We start from the raw sequence: 25,964 nt of genomic DNA, 5'->3' as shown, positions 1-25,964 counted from the left end.
TGTTATTGATGGATCCAGTCTGAAAATTTATGAAACATGGTCCCTGGAAGAAAAGAGAAGGTTGAAGCCTTCTGTAGGCCAGCACCTATGTACTAGTACATTAGCTAGTACAAGAGCTAAGGGGGTTGTAGCTCCCTTCCAGGAGAATCTGAAGAACGAGAGAATGTTGTAGCCTTCTGTAGGTAGAAGTCTGCGTACTGGTATAAGACTGCACTAGTACAGAAATATTTTTTTTTCACTTACTGGTTCACAGATACCCGGGTCAGTGGGTAGCCGCTACATCCAGGGTTTTAAACACTGAGTGGACGCCACCCGAAGGGCATCAACACCCCTCGGCCTATTTACTGACCTAACCCCAAGAGCTTTCGGGATTTGACACTGTGACCTCCCATTGGCGAGGCACTTGATTTGACCGATTGAGCTAACTCTTGGGGCTTGTAGTACAGAAATATTGTAAAAAGAAGTTTCTTATTAAAAGAAAATAGAGACGAATTGCAGCAAGTGGTTTTCACCCACATTGGGTTTCCACCTTATATCTTGTGTTCATGTGTGTGATTGCCTGTACTGTTTACTGCACTTGATTATTGTTTTATGGTTCTGATGCACAGATTAAGATCAGCTAACTAAATTATAAGTCTGTAAGATATACACGGTTTTCTCTAAACATAATTGCGTATATACGCAGGTTAAATTAACAGAAGTAGCATATATCAATCTGTTTATGGAAATAAAAAATTGTTAAATTTCTAATACTGATTCACCCGCCCCTCTCAGTGTTATTTCCAACACCTACAAAGCTTGTGTGTTTGGCCCTAAACAATTTCTCAAAGGAATGGCAAGTCTTTGTCCAAAGCATCTTGGGACAAGACACATTACCAGGGTGGGATGGGATGTGGTCAGACCTGCAATAGGAGGAGATGAGGTGAGCTCTAGTAAATAGGTCCATCAGCGGAAGCAACAACAAGGGTTCGAAGGGTTCGAAGGAGGAAAGAATGTGGCCCTTGCATGAGAGGGTCCTAGTTAGGGACAGGGGGAGAAGAAAGAAAAGGACCTATCTAAGGTCAAGTGCTTCAGGTGTGGCGAGTTTGGCCACTACAGTACTCAATGTCCTCTCAGGAAGAAGGACAAGCAGGAGAAGCAAGACCAGGCGATAACATCCATAGAGATAGACAAATTGTCCTCCAGGTTGGAGGAATACTTTGCCATGTTTTCAGCTATACCTTTAGAAGTGAGGTGGGGCGATATAGAGTTATAGTCCCAAAGTTGCACAGACATTGGGTAGGGTCCATTGAGGTGTCTTTTTCATGGATCATTAACTTGCTACAGGGGCCCACAGTATTAAGTAGCTAGATGGATTAGTGTCAGTTGATGCAGTCAGATACCAGAGTGACAATTGCAGACTAGTTATTGTTAGGTGCTTAGGAGCATAGAGCAATGTTGACAACAGAGCAGGAGGCTCAGTAGTAGAGTCAGCAGCAACCTAGATTCCCCAATGGACAGTGCAGAGAGTAGTAGTAGTCAAATGCTTAGGAGACAGATGCAACACAAAGATATAGTTGATTCAGTATTTCAGATGCTTCTCAGTTTCAGTACAACAACATTAGTTGAGAGGGAGTTGCAGTGCAGATGCAAAGTTCGCAACAATATAACAGTGTCAGCAGTAGTACAGATGTAACATTAGAGTTGCACAGTGGTTTGTGGGTAGTGGTAGGCAGTGACAATGGCTGGACATCAACATTGTAAGGAGGATGATGCAGAGACAAGGTGTTGGAGCAATTAAGCACTAGAACACCTTCCTTGCTAAGAGGGAGTGTTAGTTTTTGTAGCATCGAACGATGTTATAGTCTCGACAGTTGTCAGAGAGGCTAAGAAACATGAGGACTCCATAACCCTGAAAAGGTTTTAAGAAAATCCACCTAGAAATGCCTTAATTAAGTTAATTAATCAGTAATTAAATTTTTCCTAAGTCTAACTTAGGGAAAATGATTAATTAACAATAATTAATTGAGGAAGGTGAGATTTCTCTAGAAACTCACATGGATCGACTAGGAAATAATCTCAGCCATTGATTAAGTTTTAATCTTGGTCGTTGGAGTCCCACAGTGAGATTATAAGAAGAAGTCGATGGGTAGATGGAGGAACACACTTGAGATCGATTTCCTTGGGCAGTTCAATTTCTCCAGAGAGCAGTCGTAGTTGTCAGAAGAGTTCAAGCTAGAGAAGGGAAGCAGAGATAGAGAAGGGCAGAGACAGTGAGTCCGGAGGAAGTTTTCTAGTTCCAGAGAGTCAGTAGCAGAAAGGACACTTTTTCCAGAGAGGCTGCGTAGACCTAGCGCAAATAGCTTCATAGGGAGATCGATTTTGCTGAAGGGAAGGGTGATTCAGTTGCAGTTGGTTTAGAAATTCTCCAGGAGGCCAAGCAAATTCCTTCTAGTGGTAGAGTTAGCCAAGACGTCATCTTTCCTAGCAGTTCTAGGGCTTAGCAAGTTAGAGCCTGCACAAGCATTGTGCAGAGGCTCATGCAGAGGCCGTACTACTAGCTAGTTTTGCTAGTTGTCGCGTGGTGTTGAAGTATTTGCCTCAATGATATTTTGGGTAGTTTATTTTGCTGATTGGATTGCAAGTTGGGAATCCATAGATTGTACTCAGAATTTCTCATTGCTGCTTAATAATAAAAAGCCTCAGCTGTTGCACCGATTTTCCCAAGTTGGGTCTTTTCGGGGACTTTTGTCAAAAAATAACAGTGTTATATTTTTGTGTGTTTGCACCAATATTTTTCTTAGTTTCCATTTATCTTCCGCAATATTTTTATTTGTGAAGATTTCACTGTGATAAATTCGTTGTTGCCATAGAAATAAACTGTTAAATCAATTCACTGTTAGAATAATTATTTATAGCTGCTGCAATAGAATTTCAGTAGTGAAATTTTCACATATTGCATTGGATTCTTCCACTTGTGAACCTTCTAGTTGTTTTGAGGAGGTGAGGTATTATGCGTTGATGGAGAAGTGTCAGGTTTGAGGGGATAGCTTCTTTCTAGGAGCTAGTAGTTTGCTCTATGAATACAACATGTTTAGATTTGTAGATGATAGGTTTGGTTGAGTTGTAGGGGGAGATGACTGGTATTAGTGAAAACACTTTCCTTGTAGAGAGGGAGTGGGTTGCTCCAAAATTATTTACACAGTGCTTGGGTTTGCTTCATGTGATGTTAGGTGCATGATGGATGAATGACCATTCGTTGTTCCATGGTTAACAATAGATATGAGGTGGCCTTCTCATTGATTGTTAGACCTTGTTGGATGCCTATGTGACATTCATTCCTTAAATGTTGAAGAGCTAGACTAAATGATGTGCACATGGAGAGTGAGTGGTTTACTTGGAGGGTGAATTGCCTTGGGGAGGAATGTTGGGCATCTTGGAGGAGGTTGTTGCTCCATAGGTGGCACAAACACACTTGGTTGCTTGCATGGAGGCTTGTGCTTGATGTGAGGATGCCTAGGTTGAGGGAATAATCAAGTAGTTGTGGTGGACATAGAGAAGCAAATAGCATAGGAGTGTTGGAGCCTTTGGAGGCTTGTGGAGGTGGAGCATTGTACCTTCCTGAGGAGCAATCATGACCTTGCTTGTTGGATGTATTCGCCTTGAAGCTTGATATGTGTGACTCATAAAGGGTGTAAGACACATGTGGGCCTATATTCTTGTAGATATGTTGTTTTTAGTGGATTAAGACCACTATTATATTGTTGGCCTTTTTTACCTCATATAAATAGAGGGAGGAGAGAGTCATTTGTTCATACTTGATCTTGTAGATTCTTTCATCACACACTTGTATTAGAGATGTGAGGGGTGGAGTGCACTAGTTCCTCTCTCTTATTTACGCTTTATATTATCTTGTTTTGTCTTTGTGCACTAGGATTCTTGGAGAAACTCAAGAGATCTTCTAGGGTTAGAGTATCACCCTATAGAGGCAAAGAAGCGAGGGTTCATCATAAATCCTCTAGGGATAAAGATGGCATTGTATCTTGTAGCTCTTGTGAGAGAAGAAGACTAGGATTTTGGAAACTTCATTGCCACTGATTATGGTTGTTGAGAAGGAGAAGAGAAGCAATTATTTTACATGAGCCAAGGAAGTCTTTCCAGTAATAATTGCTAGGTTGTTGAGGATTTTTGGTAGAGTGACCAGCTTTGGTTACTAGTGATTCATAGGTAGGAGTTGGTGACTAGGGTTTTCTTGGTTTCCCTAGTTAGGGTTTGGAGAGTTTAAAGTTGTATCACCATGCGATAAGTTGTGAGTATATAAATCTACTTCATCTCTTATATATAGACGTGTTTCAGCTGTCCAATAATTGTGTACTTGCATATTTGATTTTCATTTTGTGTTGTCTTTTTTGATTGGATGATTTTTAACACATGTTGTTCATGCTAATGTGACATAACAGAGGGATGAAATTGTTAAGTGATTTAGTATATCTCCTGAAAATAGGGGAACAAATTTACTACTGTAAATTCTGCTGTAATAAAATTATTTCAGAGTACTCGTATTCATGTAAAAATTTGCCCTAAGGGCTATCCATGTTCACATTAAAGTATATTAGTTTGGATCTTTTCTCTTGCCTAGTGATTTCCACTGAGGTGAAGTATTAGCTGTTGTAATAATATATTTCAGATCAGCCCTATGGCTGAAAGCTCTCAGGATCTGTGAAACCTCTATTGAGATGTGAAATTTTAGATTTGCATTAATTTCTCTATATCCAAAACTTTTACAAAATGTATGTCCTTTGTATCAATAAAGCAACATAATATAGTGGCTTGTTAAGAATGGAAATTTTACCCTGTCAAGGGTTTTCTCCACCATAGTCTCTATTGTCACTGTTTTCTGGTTTCCTGTCAATCTTTAGTGCATTGGTTTATTTGTCACGCTAATGTAGACATTTATTCTTGTAAGTTCCCTGGTTGTTGACGTTTTATTTTAGCAAACCTTGTGCACTAGGGTGCCCATTATGAGGCCCCAATGCAATATGGTGAGGTTCAATAAATGAAAGCAAGGTTGTCAACTAATCTCATAAATGCAAAGTGATGGCTAGTAAAGGTGGCCGGTATAGAATCAAACCCAAATGTCTAACATGTGAACCCTAGCCTCATAACTGCACAGTCTTCTTTGTCCAAGTTCATATCCAAAACTATTGAAAATTTGGTGGATGCATGAACATTTTTATCAATCCAACTAGCACTTGAGATCAAATTCCAAGTTCGGTGCTAGCCAAATGGAAACTCAAGAGGGGAGCCAATTCAATGTCACCAAACTACCCTTTTGTCACTTTAAGCTGTCTCTCCTTTGGCATAAGGGGGGTATCCCTAAATTAGGATTGTTAAAGGTAACCAATGGACACTCAAGGTGAAATGAAGAGTTAGCAGCAAAACATTTGTAACATAGTGAAAATAGGGTGATGTTAGATCGAGACCACTTTCTATCCAGGTTGGGAAAATGGAGTCACAAAGAGAATCAAGAGGGCTGCAAAGGGATGATAAATGTGTCTAATTATTGTTGTTACAGACATGCAGAAAACTAAAGATGAGGCAGATTTATCCTTTCAAAGGTGGCCTTGTATGCACATGCCAATCAATAAGATGTGATCCTACCACTAGCTAAAAATCAATATGTGACCTTTTATTTAAGTGGCATAACATAGAAGCATCAACTAGCAAGTAAAAACAAGAATTTTGTAGGGACTTCACCTTATCCAAATCACTTATTTGAGAGACATGATTGCTGCATGCTCGAAACCCTTATTGTAGCAGAATTAAATTAACATTCTAGATAAATAAAGCAGCAAATGAAATAGACAGACACACCTAAGAAACCCAAAACTTTCCATTTACTTGCATTGATTAGATATTAAATGAAACTCAAAATAGGAGTCCTACAAATCCAACCATAACTCACAAATGGAGAGAGCTAGAGCTTTTATAGGCATGTAGCTCCATCTATTTTTACAAACAAAATAGTCTAGATCCACCAAGTTCTTGAAGGACAATGTTTCTCTGACATAACCAACTTCATGAAACAAGTCAAAAAAATAATAATATCAGAGTGGTTATGTCATGTGTCTTCTCCAAAGTAGTTGACCATGTCAACAAGCTCCACTATCCAACATCCTCCTGAATCCTCTCCAAGAGAGGTCACTCCAATAATACTCTTGAATTGATGTGCAACAACCACCTCAAAATAGCATGTGTGGACTTAATAAGGCGGACCAAGTAAGTTCTCCAAAAATAGCAAGTGGCCTCCTAGATCTCCTCTGGTAAAAATAATATTTAGCAAGTCAAGGATAGGGTGGTGCTCTCCAATAGGCCTTGTTACCAACCAGAATAGCAGTATTGCTAAGGTCCCAGAAACCTGCTTGATGGGAACACATAGGGCAGGGGTTCATTGTCACCTCAGTCCAAGCCCCTGCTATTTAGGCCCAAAATCCTCCTAAACAGCCAAGGGAGGATTGCAAAAGATAACCCCAGTTAATTCCAAACAAGACCAGTGCCTTATGTGGGATCACTTTGAGTGGAGGTGTTCACTTTTAAGTTTTCGGAACTGCTTAGTTGTAAAATGTGTGACTGTGCAGCAGAAAACTAAATAGCAATTTTTGTAGCACCAAAACATAAAATATATAGTGTGTGACCTATGGATTTTGGTCTACAAAAAATAATCTAACCAAATATGCAATTATTTTTTGATTTGGGATGCTGTTTAGAAAGTTACATGTCAAAACGTGCCGTCGTAAATATCAGACTATAAAGTATGCATAAAATTGTAGGGACAATGACCTATTTAGCCTGTAACAGCCACCTTACGGCTGCCTAAGAACTTCCAGACTGAAACTATAGGGGTAGAGATGTATGAGGGTTAATCTTGAGGCTTTTGGGGTCTCCCCTCAACCTAAAATGGATGAAAAAATGAATTTCCATCAGGTGGAAATCATTTCTCAGAATTTTGAGTGAAATATTCTCAGTAAATTCACCTAGAAATTTCCAAATTTAGATTTGTGCTTAAAATATGGCTAGAAATTATCTAAAATTTACTCTAAATACAAGGAAATGGCTCAGTTATGGCTGAAACCTCTCTTTTATTGCAGAATCAGTTTGTTATAGCAAGAAAATGTTCAGATCTGCAAGACAAATCACCTAGATACAAGTGTAAAATATACTAGAACATACGTGTACCTATCCGTGGTTACAGTTAACAAGTTGCCCTATTTTCCCCAAGGAGAAGCATGCTAAATAAAATAAACAATTGATAATTAATTTACCCTAAATTAATTGCAGTGTTAAACACACATGCAATGGACAAAATGTGAAGGTAATCGTGAGATACTTTATTATTCACATGGTGTACATTTATAATACATTGATGTGACTGTTGAATTCATATTCCAATGTCTCTTGGACTCCCTTTGACTGTTCAGCTCCCACACCTTAACCCTTAGCGGATTAGGTGTCCAACATTTTCCCCCTTAATCCGAAGGGGTATGTATGAGTCCAAGAAGAGAGAAGTAATACAAAATGTGCAAAAATGTATGGCAGCACTAGGCTGAATGTGCTCTCTGAAATGTTGGCATAAGGTGGGAGAACTCGAGTTCTCAACCGACGATGGTTTAAGGATTACCACCAACACTGGAACGCTTAGTGTAGTTCCTAGAACTCTTCCAAATCTGGCAAGACGCTGAAATCTTCTGCTAGAGGAAGTGTCCCTAATGCTTTGGAGAGGGAGACCTTCAACCTGGAAGAAAGGAGGTCTACAACCCGCGGTGGTTTAAGGAATGTCACCAACCAAAAGAAAGTTTAGTGTGATTCCCAGAACTCTTCCAAATCTGGCAAGAAGCTGAATTCTTTTGCTAGAGGAAGTGCTCCTTAATGCTTTGAAGAGGGAGACCTTCAACTTGGAAAAAAGGAGGTCTGCAACCTGCGGTGGTTTAAGGAAGGCCACCAACCAAAGGCATGCTTAGGGGATTTTGTATCTCTGGCTACAACTCTGAATCTGGGTATGGCTGTCATTAGCTGTAGGCTTAGGCAACAAGTTCAGGTTGTGGCTTAGGCTCGCTTGATTTATCTTTGAAACTTGTAGATGACCATCGATTCCCCCCCTGTTAGATACAAAGTGAGAAGATGGATAAAACTCAACTGCAAGACTTTTTAGTACTCTTGAACAAATTATATGATATGAGCGAAATATCTTCTTGGTGGTTGAAGCCCATTGCCAAGAAGCGATCCATCCAAGGTGAATCTTCGTTCTTGCAGGAGGATTGTTTTTGAAGCATCTGCTTGAAGAATGAGTGTGCTGACCACAATGATTGCACGGGTGAAGATCAAAACAACGATCTTTCACATGGCCAACTCAGTCACAATGTTGGCATTTGACAACTTTTGGCTACGAATGACGAGAAGTAGAATCTGGGACAGGTGAAGGTGAGCAATCATGAAGAAATCCGACACTCTAAAGTTTGACGGGCTTTGAGTAATCTGGAATATGAAAGGACGCCTCGTTATCATATCCAAGACCTGTTTTGTGCTTGTTTCTGACAAGCTCTTCCTAGGGTCTGATGATGGGCTTGGGAAGTGCAGGCTGAATTTCTGCATTTGTGTACAAATCTTCTCTTGCAATGGGCATTGGATCTGAATCAACCTCTACTTTACTGACTTCATCACTTGTTGGTTGTTGATGGGAGTCAGTTTCAACCTCAAATAGAGGATTGTTCGGAAAAAAACAAATTCAGAATGATGCTCACGTTGTTGTAGCTCTTCTTGCTGTAGCTTTGTCTCAAGCTGCAAAAACTCAATTTTCTCTTGAGCATTTTGTAGACAAAATTTAATATCTCTTAGAATGGCTTTATCAATCATGATTGTTGTTGAAGAATCTAGGGCACACATAATCAAGTTGATTCTTTGTTACATGATAACAATTTGTGAAGTATTTATACAATTTATCTTAGCTTAATGTTTCTTCATTATTAGTGTGTATATGTTAGCTTCATCAAACTGGTATCAAAAACCAAAAGAGACAAGAACACGAATATTTGGCTTTCTGCCAAGGCCAAAACCTCTCCCTCTTGAAGAGGAAAACCCACACAAAATTCTTCTTATGGAGATTCACTTGACAAATACCAAGACCATGACCCTTGATACAATCTGCCTCTCCAAAACCAAGACATCAATCCTCTGCTCCATCACTGCTGAGATGTTCATGTTTGCTGCACTTTTGAAGTCGTCATTGTTGCATCTTTCTCATATCACTGAGATCTATTGAGATCTTCACTGTGTTCTTTATTCGATGCTTTCATTTAGGGCTCCATTATGACAATCATTAGGATGACTGGTTCACCATATTTCATCAAGCACTAGGATCATCACCATACCTTACTTATTATATGCCAAGAGAATATGTCAAGACTGAGAGATCACTGTGATCCTTCTTATGTCTAGACAGTGAGTCTTTCCTCATCATATAAATACATCCTTCAAGACTGTGATAGTATTCTAGATCCTTACCCTTTCATTAATGCCGAGACTGTGATGAATACTGTGCATCGAGGATATTGTTGTCAGGACTGCATCTTTGATACTGTAACCAAACATAACGTTACACTGGGATCTGTTAAGGGTATATGAGGTAGTAAGAGCATAGATACACTTATATATATGCCAAGATTAATAGCACAGACTTCATGCCAATGTTGTGACCTCATCCGCAGTCCTTTCTCCTCCATCATCTGAGATCCATCTTGACTGCACCTATAGGTATGCCGAGAATAGGATCTAGCCCAGACTTTAGTCAATGTTGCGTCCTCATTTGAAGTTGTTTATGCACCCGAGATCTGGCCATGACTGCACCTAATACCCAATTGAGGTGCAGTCAAGCCCTAATGTGAATCTGCTCCTTCATGTGAGGCTTCAGAGGAATGCAAGATCTCCTTCTAGATTGCGGATACCTTATGCAAGGTCTGTCCCTTCTTAACTGCGTATACCTACACCCAATACTCACATGAAATTTCAGAGAGAGATGCGAAACTGTGATCTGCATTTTGTGGATACCTTGACGGGGTATTTATAGTGGTGAGCCACCTATATTTGAGCCGACATGAACCCATGAACCGTCATGACTCTTTCCTTGAGCCGACGTGACTTTCATTTATTTAATTAATTCTATTTGGAGCCGACATGAAGAATTTCTTCTTGTTTTCGCTTGCAAACTTCTTGGAGGATTATGCTTGGTCTTTGGAGGGCTTCTTCACAACTTTGTGGACTTGAATACATTTACATAAACTCATGAAGAGTTTCTATACATATGACATGACTCTTTGACATATAAATAAATCCTAAAGACATCAAGAAGAAGTCTTTCACCTAGTGACACTTCTTGCTCATGAAACCCATGTAGCAAGGCATACAAAAATAATTTATTTCCTTTTATTACATCATTTACAAAGATCATGTCATTATGAAGACCGAACCTAGTTACACTTTCTTCAACAATTGTGATGTTGACAGTAGAAAGTATTAGATTGTTTAGTAATTCTGATATTCCATCAGCCATTTTCCAACAATTTAAATTGTTGAATGCACTCCCAAAATCAAATAGAAAGGTGCTCCACCAGACTACAAACTAATATGAACCGATACATATATAAAAGGGACTCTTGACCTTCAAAGTGCACATATATGTAAATAGTTCAACACCAATACAACACAAGGCATAAATTACTCACTGCTCAATGCACTTATTGCTTCAATTTCAGCTGCAATAATAGTTGCTTCCTTCCATATGAGAACCATACCACAAGTATCATCACTCCATACATACTCATATACCATAAGACTCAAACCACTTTCATGTTATCCATATACCATACATAACCATATATCATCATATATCATATGTGGCCTATAATACATCACATAACATGCCACTCACGACCTTTTTCAAAAATCAGCTCAGATGCATTATCACTTAATATACACCTTTTTTAAAAACATTCCATACACACACTTTACTCCATAAGCTTTATGATTTTTCTTTGAAAGGGACACAAAGCATATTTTATAACTTCACTCATTCACTCATGAATCATTAAACATGCCACACTTATATGAGCATATGACCCCCTTTTAAAAATCAACGCATATAAAACTATCTTTTAAAAGTTACCATATGCATACATTAAAAAGTATGTAAAAACTTCAACGCACACCATATGATACATGGTCATTCAAAACATTCAATTTTCATAATATATCGACCTGCAACATATATTATTTTATATTATTTTCTATGCAAAGACATACAAAACTTGGTTTTAACATACCATTCAGGCGTATGTACAGTCCAATGCACAATTCAAACTTTTCAACGCTTCAAATGATTTGTATATAATGCAAACTGTTCCACGGCTTCAACAGAGGTTGCATACACCGATCTTTTAGGAATAGGTTTTCATGACACCACACCCAATTTTCATACATGGTTTTCAACGTTCATCAGTGAACATATAACGGTCCTCTTAAATGAGTTGCCAGCATACCATTATTCAATGAACACATGTAAAACTATCTTCAAACAGCGCAACCCTTAAAACAGTTTAACGCCCAAAGAAAACATTCATCAATCAATATAGCGCAACATACATACCATAGAATACCAAACGACCTTCTACCAAACGCAGAGCATACACTGTCTAGTACCACAATCCAACAAAAATCAATTATGTGCATTCAATGGCAACGAACACCGTATTCACCATACCATTGCATATATGCCATATTTTCACTGCAAATTCTACATAGGAGGCAACGCTCCAGGGAATGAGAATCACTCCAGCACATTATCAATGCAACCCTAAAAAATTCAACACACTCTCCAACAAATATATACCACTGCTTTCAGCAAAGATGAAAGATTTGATGCCTTTGTTCCATAGGAAGCTCGGTCCTATAGTGCTTGCTATTGTGCTACAGGTGGTCGTTTTTTAATTAATTTTCATAACAACATGCAGCAGGGTGCAAGAAAATGGTTGAGAATGACACAAAAAACGTTGAGGTGAGGCAGGTTGAAGATGACAGGTCTGACAAGTGCAAAATTGATAGATGACCGGTCTCTGCTTTTACAAACGCTCAGAAAGGCATAGAACAAACAAGGAGGAGAGGGCAAGTTTACAAAGGCCACAAGTGGCTCACACTTGAGCAAGGCAGGAGATCGCCTGCTCTGATGCCATGTTAAACACACATGCAATTGACAGAATATGAAAGATAATTGTGAGATACTTTATTATTCACATGATGTACATTTATAACACATTGGTGTGACTGTTGGATTCATATTCCAATGTCTCTTGGACTCCCTTTGACTGTTCAACCCCCACATCTTAACCCTTAGTGGATTAGGTGTCCAACATCCAAAATGCAGAAAACAAAAAAGGTCTTAGAATTTTAATAAGAAGTGGTTGTTGGATTATACTTGTTTCTTTGCTTACTTCACCCTTGTTGGAGTGCAAAAGTGACACCCTCTTAAGTCGATGTAATCTGTGTTGGAAAAACTGTGGGGAGGGGGACGGGGAGGGGGGGGGGTGAATCAGTGTTTTGTAAATGTCAACAATTTAAGTATCAAACGATTAACCAATAACATTGCATCAAATGGGCACTATATATATATATATATATATATATATATATATATGTATATATTACAAAGGAAGCTACAACTTTTTGTTTACCAGCTACAACTAGAAGAGCTACAACCCCAAGATTTACCAACTCCCACTGGAAGGAGGCGAAAACCCCCTGAAGGAAGCTACAACTTCCTTCCCTAGCACCACCTTGCCACCCTATAGAATAAAAGATAAAATAAGTTCTTCTTGGGCTCTCATACCAGGGACAATGGCCCAATTACAACAACACTCAAATTTTATAAAGACAATTTCATACCTTAGATTATCAATACCCTTACTTGTCTTCAACAACTTGTTCCAAGACTTCAAAGGTCGTCTCCAAGTCTTCTTCAACAAATGTCAAAATCTGCTCCAAGTCTGCCTCAGGTCTACTTCTAGAAGGCTTCAACAAATGTCTTAGAAATCTGCTCCAAGTCTGCTAAAAAATGCCTTTTCATAATACTTCATAGACTGCTTCAAGTGCTGATCCAAAATCTGCTACAAGTAAGGCTCCAAGAGCTCCTCCAAAAAGGGTCTCCAAAATCTACTCTAAAGTGTCTTCAAGAGTTCTCCAAAAAGGATTCTCCAAAAGTATTCAGGAATGCTTCCAAAAAAGCTGTTGTAGAGTCACTCCAAGGACATTTCAGAAACTTCTTCAAGAATGCTTCAAGTTCAAGACTGCTCCTCAGGAATTCCTCAAAACATATCAAAAACCAACTACAAAAATGTCTTCAATAATCTTCTAGAACTCTCAAACATAGCTTCAAAAATGTTCTTCAAGATTGATCAAAACAACTTCAATATAGCTCTAGGAAGATCTGCAATAACCTAAAGTACAAGGTCGAGAATCTCAGGTGAATAGGCCTAGTTGCAGGGCCGAGTCTAAGGTATAGGTCCAAAGATTTCAGATGCAAATTTCAGGGCCAAGTCTGAGGTAAAGGGCCGAAAATTTCAGATGTGAATTGCAAGGTTGATTCTGAGGTAAAGGGTCGAGTTGCAGGCACCAAGGTCTGTCCTCGAGGTCAAAATTAGAACTGTAGGGAAGCCGAAATTCCTCCAATACCAGGCTGAGTTCTACTCTTGTGATTAGTGCAACAAAGTGACTGGGTTCAGAATCCAGATCCAATGATATACTTCAAATGTAGATCATAACATCACTAAAACCATATCCCAAGAGCCATAGAAACCAGAATTAAATAATTGCTCCTTCAACTTCTTTTAAAGTTCATGAGGTATGAACCACTAAGTCTCCTTCAACAAACCCGAACTTGTCTCTTGCTTCCTTGGACGAGTTGGAGGTTAATTGGGGGAGAGAGCTCGTGTATTTATACTTGTTTAGTCACACAAATTGGACCGACTTTTAAATGGACATGACTGTTCTTAGAGCCAAACTGAACTCTTATCAAGCTGACCTATACAAGGAGGACACTTAAAAATCAAACTTTTCCTTTTTTGTAATCTCCTCTCAAGGCAGATTTGTACCAATGAATTTAGGCTTCTTAATTTATGAATTTTGACCTTCCTTTTAGGGCAACAATGAATGTTAAGGCTAAAAACCTTTAGGGCAAATGTGTTGGTGCGAAACCCATTGATTGGGGCATCAATCATTAAATATTAATATCTTTCCAACGAGCAGGACCCACAAAATGTGCCACCTATCAAATGAAATGGTATGAAAAGGACTATCACTCTAGGAGGTCCTTGTAACCAAATTCGCTAAAATGTGCATGCAAATCCTCAAGCAAGTACTTGCCCATTTGACATCAATGACAAATTTTTCCAACAACCTGCTAAAATAAAAGGAGTGGGTTTAGTCTTGAATAGAAATTATTCCCATAATCAACTTAACTTCCTTAATAAATTTCAAACCTACTCAGGAGCGACCTCTCTCAAAGTGGCTTCTTCGGCCTTGAAATCTTGTGTGCGATGAATACAAGACCCTACACAATTTGAAGCTCCCTCTCAGAATGGTCTAGTTGCTTGGATCAATCCACCTGCGAAACAAATTGACAAAGTGGGGTCACCCCCTAGTTTGCCCCTTCCATGTGACTGTGTAGCCCTTTAATGACAAGATTTGTTAGCTTTAGCATGATTTTATTTATTATTGAGAAAACTAGAATAGAAATTGTTACCCACCACTAGTGGTTGACACCCATAGGAGAAATTTTCTCCTAGATTTGTCTTTAGCCGACAGTGAACAACTCCTTGCAACCACTAGATAGCTCGATATGCCACTATTCTAAGCCAAGCCTGAAGGTATGGCTTTTCATTATGCAATTGGGTATTTTTGCTTACTTATCATGGACACATCTAGACATGGATTAGTGGGGGGATTCGACAGAAAGAATGAGCTTGGTCTATACTCTTGTCCCCTTGCCTAGCTTGGTGGTTAGTCTTGTATCCCAGTTCTATGGAATCTCCTCTAGTGGCTACTAGCTTTAGGAGTGATAGTACATGGGAAACCCCGATTTTGGTTGCGTGGTCCTGCTTCCCAACACTACATACATCACTCCCCTCTGCTCATTATAACCCCTTTTCACATATTTCCCATCCGGGTCCACATTTGTCCATTGGGTCCACAAGGAGTTAGCCCCCCCTCCCCTTGTCCACACTTTGGGTTGGGCGTGGAACGATGCCCCGAAGGTTGATGCAGCTAAAAAGAAAAATAAAAGCATAATTTGGCCACTTACAACAGGGAAATATACCATAAAATGCAAAAGATGGTCGGGACATAAAAATTTAGCACTTGGGAAAAATCAGAACATGAGCTCTACCTTGTGTCATGGCCATCACCCTGGTTCCTAGGGCCCTATATGAGCCCCCTGCATCATTAAGCAACCCATGATTGTCCCAACCCTTGGTAGTCGATGAATTGCCCAACCTTAAAGGGGGTATTCACTACTATATCATTTACATCATGCTCTCATTCCCTGGAGCCCCATGCAGTTGTAAAAAGAAAAATCAATAATCAGTAAAAGGCATATGAAAAAGGGTGGGAAAACTAACGTCGGGGTAACTCATGTACCACAATTTCTCCCTCCTACATTTATACACCCATGTGTGGGCTTCCCTCATTATAGCAACTAGTTACCCTTGTACCATGACATGTGGCTTGGAGCCTTCCCTTGCTACCACACTCCGTTCCACCAATATTTCACATGGCACTTGCCATTTTGACAGATCTACCATGGACTTGTCACTCCCTTAGAGGTTGAGACCACCTAATAGGATCCTTTATTAACCTCCCTCTTGAGCCTAGGGACACTTGTACATTTTAAAGTCCATTATGGGATGGCATGCCACTATGAAGTGTCCACTTGATTCCCTGATTTATAGGCTCATTTACTCAGTTGCACTAAGGAATTGTTGTACTGGAAGGTGAGGAGATGCATTGGATCTTATATGGGATTGAAGGTGGGTCTTCGCCTTGGGTTTGTAACTTTGGCCTCCTTATACGGGATACAAGCCCTCCAGAGGGTCATGATGGCACTTGTAGGGTGAGAGTTGAGAGCCATGGACCTCCTCCATAGCAAAGCATTGATTGCCACACCATGGGATTTATTCAGCACCAAATTTGGCTTGCCCGTGCCCCACTCATGCAGAGATGATGATGCAATTGGAGCACATTGCCCAACCGACCACATCTTTGCACTAGACACTTTGTATATGATCAAGGGCCCATATGGGGTTTTTCCTCACCTAGGGAGACATGGGAGGGCTTGATGGGAGGGCTTGTATCATCATTCTTGTCCTTATGGATGGACTATTGACAGGTTTGATCCAGTTGTAGACCCATGAGACCATTCACTATGCCCCACAGCCACTTGGGAGCACCACATATGTTTTGTTTGGAAACCAAGGGGCCAACCCCTTGGTCATGATTTTGAGAGCCCTCTTCTTCATTTTGGCACATGAGGGACATATATTGGCCTTCCAACGGCCCTTTGCACCATGGTTATATCATTTCGGCCTCATTAGGAGGGCTTATATTGTACTTTTGGAGCTATTTGATGGGCTCGTCACGAATTGTATTGCTATTTTGCACATTAGAGTTGTTTTAGGGGCTTATTATGCTAATTAGATTAAATCAAACCCCTTGAGGCTCATATAAATAAAATTGAGCCTCATTTGTGAATCATCATCACTTGACTTGGGAATCAAGATTAGTTCTCTCCTAAGAGAATTTCACACTTTTCTTGGTTTGTCTATTGAAGATATCTTGATGCATTTTGATATCTTTGGAGCTGAAATTTTCGTTCTCTTGGAGCTATTTTCTTGATTTTGGATGTGGATATATCTCTTGTTGTCTTGTAAGTATTCTTTTGAAAGATATTTGCATAATAATGTCTAATGTGTGGAAATTATGCAACTAGCTATTGTTCTTTCATGCCCTAATTGTTGAATATCATTGTAAAAGAATGTTAGATTGCAAATTTGTGCATGTTACTCATTGATAACAAGTAGATGAATGTTCCTAGTGGAGTAGAACTCATTTTCTTTCCATGAAAGTCCATAAATATTGGGTGGGTAAATGCTAGAGAGTGCTTGCTAGGGCATCATTTTCTAGCCTCCTTGAAGACGATTTTGGCTAGATTTCGAATCACATAGACTCCATAGCCCAAGGACAAGGCACTGATCCTAGCAAATTTGGTGGTCAACCCTTTTTTCCTCTTCTTTTTCTCCCAAAAATTTCGGTCTCTCACCTAGACGTCCTTGCTAGGGCATCATGAAAATTTCTCTAGAAGGATGATTTTACACTTCCCCTTGGATAAGCTTCTGGGTTGTTGTCTCCCTTAGAGGTTCACCGAGTTTCATGGGTTTTCAATGGTTCATTTGTAACAAAAGCTAAGCCCTAGCTTGGATTTTGGAAGTCAACCTTTAACGTCATAGTGAGAGACTTGATGAGGGTTACATTCAATCAAGGTTCAATCAATTTTAACCCTTTCTTTGTCCTAGCTTGACCTAGAGTCCTCCTTGGAGGTGTCTCTTTCACAGTGTTGATAATATCGGTATCGGGAAAATATCGGCGAGGGTCCAGAAAATATCTTATCGGCAATATCGGCAAAAATATCGGCAAAATATCGGCAAATATCGGCAAGCATAAAAAATAATTTTTTCAAATTTTTAAATATAGCCGATATTTTGCCGATATTTTCAAAATATCGCGATATTTTGCCGATATTTTCCGATATTTGCCGATATTTGCCGATATTTTCAAAACAGAAAATATCGCGATATTTTCTCGGCGATATATCGTTTTGCCGAAAATATCGCGATATTTCCGAATATCGCCGATATATCGCCGATATTATCAACAGTGCTCTTTCATGATAAACATAAAAACCCTAGGTCCAATGTGGACCTAACCTAGGTTTCTCAACCCTAGCCATAGCTATATTAGAGATCTTGATTCTAGGATACATTATCTTACTGTATCATCAAAAATCCCTAGACCTTGATTCCCATCCTCGAGCATTTCTTGGAGAGCCTTTATCTTGCTCTTGAAGCAAGCAAGCCATTATTTGAGCCTCTCCTTTGAATGAGCTTTGGAAATCATATTCTAGCTTATTATTGACCTTATCCTCCTAGTGATTTCCTCCATACCGAGACTTCTCCCATTGGTGAAAGTTTGTAGAGAGCAGGGGACATCGACTGAGGTGACAGTGGGTCCTTGTCTCGTTGTTTCCATTTGGTCTAGTAGTTGTCCTTCAAGTACCCTGCCTAGGGCCCCTACTAGATTGTGTGGTAACAAAAACCCCAGGGCCCATAACATATATCAAGAAATAGAATGGAAATACGAATCACTCCGCACAATGCATATTAAAAAAAGTATACATAGGTTTGCAAGAATGAGCTCTTTTATTATGATAACGCTAATCTCAAATGACAACAACAACATTACAAATGAGGGGAGGTTAACCTTTATAGACAAAATTGTAATGACTAGATTACAGCTAGCTTATGGCTAGTTTTGACTCTCCCTCAAGAAAATATATTACTAGCAATCCACATATTGGAGACTTGGTAAATAATTCATGAAATATTATAGATTAATTTTTAATTCTTCCACTTAGGGGCTGACTTGGACAAATATCCATGATTTAGCTCAATATTGCCCCTTGCTTGTGGTCCTCATTGGTCAATAGTCAAAATAGTGAGCCTTGAAGGATCAATGTTCAACTAGTTTGGTGCATAACAAATTCAACTTGGTCCATGGAAGAGCATGACTTGTTTGAGGAGTTTGACTTGTACATTTTGTGGACAAATTCATCTTGAAATGGATACTATCTCAGTCCCATGCTCAACTCCCTAGTCCATCTTCTTTCTAATGGCTAGTTGACTTGTCCCAATGGTTACTTTGACGTCCAACGATTAGTTCAACTTGACTTTTCTCCTTGCATAATTTGACTTAGCCATCCTGTTGTTGGATCTTCAACACCCTTACCCACTTGGCAATTTTGGAACCTAGGTATTGCTTTGTAGGTCTTGATTTGTATTGGGTATCCCTTAGATTTTCCATATCCTATGGAGCATTGCCACATCATCACCCTGTATGCCACATCATCACCTCCTTGTGCGAGTTCTCTAAATCCTTGACTAATATTTGAAATCTGACACATGGGTATTGTTTGTCTCTTCGTGATAATCACTTTTGATATAATGCATGTCTAATTCTGCCCAACACTCTGCTTGTTTTGTCCCTTGGAAATTTGCTATGACCTATTAACCAAGTTTGACCAAGTCGTAACTAGCCATTGGATGCATTGATTGGAAAAATTCCATGTGGCATGGAATCCTCTCATCAAACTGCACATTCTGAAATTCCGTGTGGCATGGAATCCTCTCATCAAACTACACATTCTGAGACCAAGTTGACTTTTTGACCACCAGGATCTCCTTGCATTGGGAACCATGAATTGCCTCGAGAAACGTGAAATGTTGTCAAATGAGACTACCATGCTTTAAGAGTTGTCATGAGGAGTAGTGCATCAAATACAAAGTCACCTACAGAGTCAATAGACCCTAACCATGTGGAATGACATAGGTGCACCTTGACGCGGGTTGGACTGGCCTATACACTAGTGATCACCCCTACAAATATAGGCTTCCATAAAACCATGAGTCCACCTAAGGCCATCCAATCTTTTACAGGGCGAGAGTAACTGGAAGAAACTTCAAGGGACTAACCATGGTCCGACCAAGACAACAAAACACTGATTCAATGACAAAGACATAGGTCTAAGATACCTAATACAGGGCCTCACATCATGGGTTTTACATTTCTTTTGACTTGTGATCTTGGGGCTACAATGGTGACAAAAAATGTTGCACTGATATATGTGTACCCTTGTTGACATGTGAGGTAATAGGGCTCTTATCCAAGAAATACAATAAATATTCTCCATAAGAGAAGTGCCCTTGAATCCATAAATCTCAACCAACTCCATGAAGGTGCTCTCTAGAAGAATGGGTCAAGGTAGTTATAACCAGTGTTCCACGAGGACGCGTCCCCCTGGGTCGGGTGCACACACCCCTCGCACCCGGGACGGGGGGACGTCTGGGGAAACGTTTCCCCACGTCCCCCTTTTGGGGAGACGTGGGGAGACGCAGGGGGGGACATTTCCCCAGTGTGGGGGACGCGACTCCCTCAAAATGGGCTATGCATCCCCCCTTAAATTTTCTTGTAAACAATGATTTATGACAGGGAAAACGTAGTATTTGACCATATTTCCCTACTAATGCTATGCTATTCATGGTAATGTTAAATTCTTAAAGTAAAAGTGACATTCTCCTTTATCTTTCATTTTCATCCTTTTACTTAAATTTTTAACATTACCATGAAATGACTCAGGATGTTTGAGAGTGGTTCTGACCTCATTGGATTTCATATGGAGAAAGTAGAATTTTAGATCTCACTCAAAATCCAGCAGACTTAACAGTTTTCCAGGAATTCGGGATTCGATGGAGTGTAATGTTTCCATTGCATTTTGTCATGTACAAGGGTATGGAATTAGTATTTAATCAAGAGCACCAAGCCCTTTGTGTACTTTAGAGTGACTTTTAGACTCATCACTCCATTGTTTTTGAGTTTTAGTTATATCAATTTACTATTCCAGTCTTTAGATTTCAGTGTCTATTATAGTCTATTTTGCTTAGTACTAATTAGGTTCTAGAATGATAAATGATGAATTTTAATTTTAAATCAATTTAGAATCTAGAATGATGAATGATGAATTTAATTATTAAATCAATGTAGATTCAAGAATGGTGAATAATGAATATTGAATATGGATCAGAGTATTTCATTATTGAATCTTGTGGTTTATGGATGAATCATGTATGTATTAGTAAGGATGATGAGTATGGATCAATGTATTTCATTATTTAATTCAATTATGTATGTATCATTCTATTTATGCTTTCATTATTGAATATGAGTTTTATATATATATTAAAAAGGAAAAAAAATTATATACCCCGACGTCCCCCCGTCCCCCCTAAATTTCCCTAAAATTTCAGGGTACTCCCACACGTCCCCTTTGTGCGTCTCCCCGTCCCGGAGTCTTGGTGGAACATTGGTTATAACCTCCCTCAACAAATAATAAAATAAACCCAAAGGAGAGTGTGCCCTAGAGAAGTGTGTAATAACTTTTCACATGTGTGGTGAACGAAGAAGATGAGTATAATAAATAGTAATTTTTCTCCAACAAATCATATAATAATGCAATAGCATGGGTTGGAAAGAAAAACTAAGGCTAAAATCACCCTCATCTCCACCGTACCTCCAAATATGTGCTAGTAAAGGGGCGATTTCCACGTATGGAAAAATATGCCAATAAGGGGAGAACTCTACTCCCTCAAACCATTGAATGACACCTCATCACTAGATAGACAATATCCTTAGGGGTATTCAGACCAGAAGGAAAAATATGTTAGATCACCATAAAAATGTGTGCAAAAGAGAAGTACTCCTTAATAATAAGCATGTGCTAGATCACCATAAAAATGTATGTGAAAGAGAAGTACTTAATAATAAGCAGGAACCAAAATGAGAATGCCAATAAGCATACTCAAATCACAACATCTAGGAGCAATAATTAATCAATAAAACTTAGGGAAGCTCTTAGTTGATGGGTACCACACCCCATGAGGGGTATCCCCCCTCCAAGGGTCAATCAAATGCGAGATCAAAATTATGGAAGACCCTTAAATACCTCTCAAACACCACCACATGTGTTAGAGGCAAGCCTCCACACACAATATGATGATGATAACAGGGAAAACAAGGCACATCACCTAACGATAATAAATCATTTAGAAATAATCCCACCATGGTGATGTGATTGAGGGGGACATTCAAAAAGTGTACATTCCACATACTCTCCTTTGGGGAATGCACACCCACCATTGCTAGTGGTAGGACACACCATAAGGGAAGAACCAAGAAGAGTATGTGCATCCATGCCCTTGTATCCATCAATTTCCATCCACTACAAATATGCCATGTCACATCTCACGCCACCATTATCCAACCCCTTGGAGGGTCAGAACCATCATACATGACCAAGAAGCGTAACAAGTGTACCAAGGACAGCACCATGATCATATGAGGTAGCAAGCAAGCATCATCACTGAAAATTGACGCCAAAAGATTGATCCATTAAGCAAAGGCAATATGAAGAATGCTCCACTAGATGAGCCATCAAATATGACAATCCACCAAGGAGAAAATGTTTCTTCTCCACCAAAACACTAACCCAATCAAATAGTATGAAGGGATATACCTCAATCCATGAAAATTTCAAAAGCGCTATGCTGCAAACTCATCCATTGTGATGAAAATCACAAGATCAAAAGATTAAACATCACGCAATGTGATGAGGGGTAACAGACATCATTAATTTTTTCCTTTTTTATATGCTCTCTTTGTTGAACACTTCAATATTTTCACCTTCTAAAAGTTAAACAATTATCCAACTTGTCCTTGTATGATGCATAGACAAACGCCTCTAAACAAATAAGGTTGGGGAACAAACCGTCTGAAGTACCACTTACATTGGTAATGATGTAAGTTCCTGCCCAGATGTGCGTATAAATCTTATCAAGAAAATGCGACTCTAGGAACCGAAGTTGCCAAAATGGAGACAAAAATTAAAGGCCACAAATATTGATCATAGTCACAAATGCTTGCCTTCTAGCCTGGGTTGCAATGGGAAGTGAAATAGTGATTATGATGCTTGCACAAGAAAGGAAAAATAATTGTCTTGTTGCAAAGAATGTCAAGGTGACACTACTGTTATTGGTTGGAAAAGATTCTGTAGATCTGAAAGGCAATAGCTCACATTCTTATCATCTCAAACTCAGATATGTACAACATTCACAATATTGTCTCAATGTGTATATCACCGTAGTTCACTACTTGCATTTTGTTATTCTTAATGAAATGTCAAAACCCTGCCAATCAAAGGGGGTTGCCTCTGCATTTGTTTGAGCATTATTACAAGATTAGAAATGAAGTTGTTTGGAGATTTCTTTGGAGTTACCTTGTCTGTTTATTCTATGGATGTTCAGTTGGACACTTTAATATTTAGTTGCTGTGATTTTTTGTGCTGTCTTCTTAGGTGCAAGATTTAGAAATTCAGAACCTGAACCTGAAGGAGGAAATGGAAACCATTTTTCTGAAGCCTGAAGAAAATGGAGTTGAAAATGATGATGTCAAGCATGTAAACAGTAAGAGCTGTAAATATAAACAGAGAGTATGGGATTATGACTTTGAAAGACAAGGAAAGTCCCAGAGCGACTATCCTATGGATAAACTGGGGAATTATCATAATTCTGAAGAGAATGATTTGCATAAGAACCGTCTCTTTGCATGTAGGGCAAAATCATCCAGTCATTTTCCAATGCCTCCTATCACACAAATGAAAGCAGTTGCTAGAGATGATGAGATGCTTTATAAGTGGAAAGAAATTTCAGTGGTACAGAGTGCTTTTAGTGCCTGCCTCTCTCTTATTGTTGGCATGATTGCGTGGAAGGCTCAAGATCCATGCATGCCACTAGTTACTGCATTGTTCATTGTGGTGGGAATGTCTTTAAATAGTGTTCTTAGGTTCTTCTCAAGAACAGAGAACAGGCTGGGTTCTGATGCACTCGCACTTTTGAGCTTTAACTGGTTTATTCTTGGTACTCTTGCATCTCCTACATTACCACATATTGTGCAGATACTGACTCCTCCAGCCTCTAAGTTTGGTTATCTATTAGCCAGTTGGCTTGGTTTGAACTTGAGTTAACAAAACACTCAACAAAATGTTTGATTGCTGCATTATCAATGTAAATTTGCATAAAAAATCACGTATAAATTTGGATGGTGAGGACAAAATTTTAGCGGAATCAACAAACGAAATGTTACTGTCTGTGTTTGTGATGTAGCTAGGCATTTATGCCCATGTTCCAAATGTAGAACATTAGGATATTATATTCTGTCTTTTTCATCTTAGGACCTTCGTGAAGCCAAAGTGTAAGGATTGTTGTTAATAGTTTATGAAAATTTGCATGCTAGTTATGCATGCCTAATCACTATGTACAGATGGTATATTAAATGTTTTTAATCTATAAACGAAAATTTTGTTTTTTAAAGCTAAGTAAGATGCTTCCGATTGTGGCAAATGTGCCCCTTTTTTTAAAAGATGCTTCCATTATTACTGTGGGGGCAAATATGTCTTAATTTTTTCACAAGATGCTTCTAAGTGTGACAAATCTGCTCTTCCATTTACAACGCTCTCAAAAGGTCCTTTGGGGTGGGATGTCATGGGCAAGGTATCGATTCTGCCAAAATTGCTTAGATGCTTCTGATCTTTTCACAAAATGGTTCTAATTTTCTGTGTGGAGACATGTCCCTCCCATTTACAACACTATCAAAAGATCCTTTAAGTTGGCATCCCATGCACGGGTATCTATTATGCCAAAATTACTTAGCACTTGCACCTACCCCAGCCATGTTTGAAGGGAGAAATGCGTTTGTGGGATATTTGAATCTTCGTGGTCCTGACCCAGCTGTATGGAATGGCTCACTTTCGTGGGGAAGACTGTGCTTAAAGGGAGAAATGTGTCTCTGGGATATTTGAATCTTGTTGGGATATGAAACACCCTTGCTTCGCTTTACCATTGGACCAAAACCCTTTATATTCATGAGTTGGATTTGAGTCGAAACCTACAAGTGGTGGTTGGCTAAAACAGTGCCTAAAGGATTTTCTCTTTGTATTCCTATGTGATATTGAAAGTCTCTCTATGCAGTCCTTTAAGATTTTGGGTGAATCTGGATTGGGCTTGTGGCTCACATCAAGACCTCTCTCCGAGTACTATCAGTTTGGACTTGGAAAAGATTAAAACATCATCAACATATACAATTAACCAATCAAAATATGGCCTGAAAACTTGACCCATGAATAGCATGCATATAACTGAAAGCATCATTGAAATTTAACTAGATATGATTAGAATTTAAAGGATTTTCTCTTTCTATTCTTATGTGATGTCGAAACTTTATCTGTTTCCTTGTAGAATTGCTTGTTATGCAGTCCTTTTAGATTTGGATTGGGCTGTGGTTCACACCAAGACCTCCATCAAGGGATCTGATTACTGTCAGTTTGGCTATACAACTGCAAAAATGTTGAAATATGATTGGAGATAAGCAGATTTCAACTTACCCATTTAAGCTCTCCTCGCTCATTTGAATTAGGCTGTCAGATCTCCCTATTTCCCATTTCATTCTCTGCTCTGACTGTCGACAGTTTATAGTCAGATTAGAACCTACGAAGTACATTCTTATAATATAATAGGGTTCAGGCGTATTTTGTCATAGTCAGAGTAGAACTTATGAAGTACATTCTTGATCAATGATAACATAAAAGGGTTCAAAGCTTATTGTGTTGCTGGCTTATTGGTTACTATTTATGTGATGGTGCAAACTATTTTATTATAGCGGTGTATTTCTATCTTGAGATTTCATTCTATCTTAGTATTTTTGTTTTAGTTGTTTATGTTAGATGTGTGATGAAGGATTCCACATGCATGATATCTATGAGAGCAAGATGGTTTATAAAGTATTTCATCTTACCCACATTAAAAGTTTGCTAATTGGGAAGTTGATCTCATTTTAGTAACATTTATGATACAAGTTGTCCACGAAATTGCACACCTAGAAAATGTGGGAAAAATCCTCCACCCCACAAGGTGTGTGCTTTGTGGCAATGCTCAGAGAAGTGGCTATCACTT

At 39.1% G+C, this 25,964-nt stretch overlaps 1 protein-coding gene across 7 annotated transcripts in view; it reads left to right on the top strand.

The window, feature by feature from the left end:
- The window catches only part of LOC149183469 (uncharacterized), a 226,714-nt gene extending 202,556 nt beyond the window's left edge, over positions 1 to 24,158 (top strand). For all 7 annotated transcript variants that reach the window (XM_089418743.1, XM_089418739.1, XM_089418741.1 and 4 more), the window contains exon 7: positions 23,312 to 24,158. In XM_089418743.1, coding sequence (XP_089274869.1) covers positions 23,312 to 23,980 — 669 coding nt within the window. In that variant the 3' untranslated portion in view covers positions 23,981 to 24,158. The remainder of the gene's footprint in view (positions 1 to 23,311) is intronic.
- Positions 24,159 to 25,964: the final 1,806 nt, after the last annotated feature.

The sequence above is a fragment of the Pinus tabuliformis genome, chromosome 3_2, assembly GCF_031772625.1.
Source record: "Pinus tabuliformis cultivar Carrire ecotype Pingquan chromosome 3_2, CPIR1, whole genome shotgun sequence".
Classification (NCBI taxonomy): domain Eukaryota; kingdom Viridiplantae; phylum Streptophyta; class Pinopsida; order Pinales; family Pinaceae; genus Pinus; species Pinus tabuliformis.
This window is presented reverse-complemented; position numbering and strand designations above follow the sequence as displayed.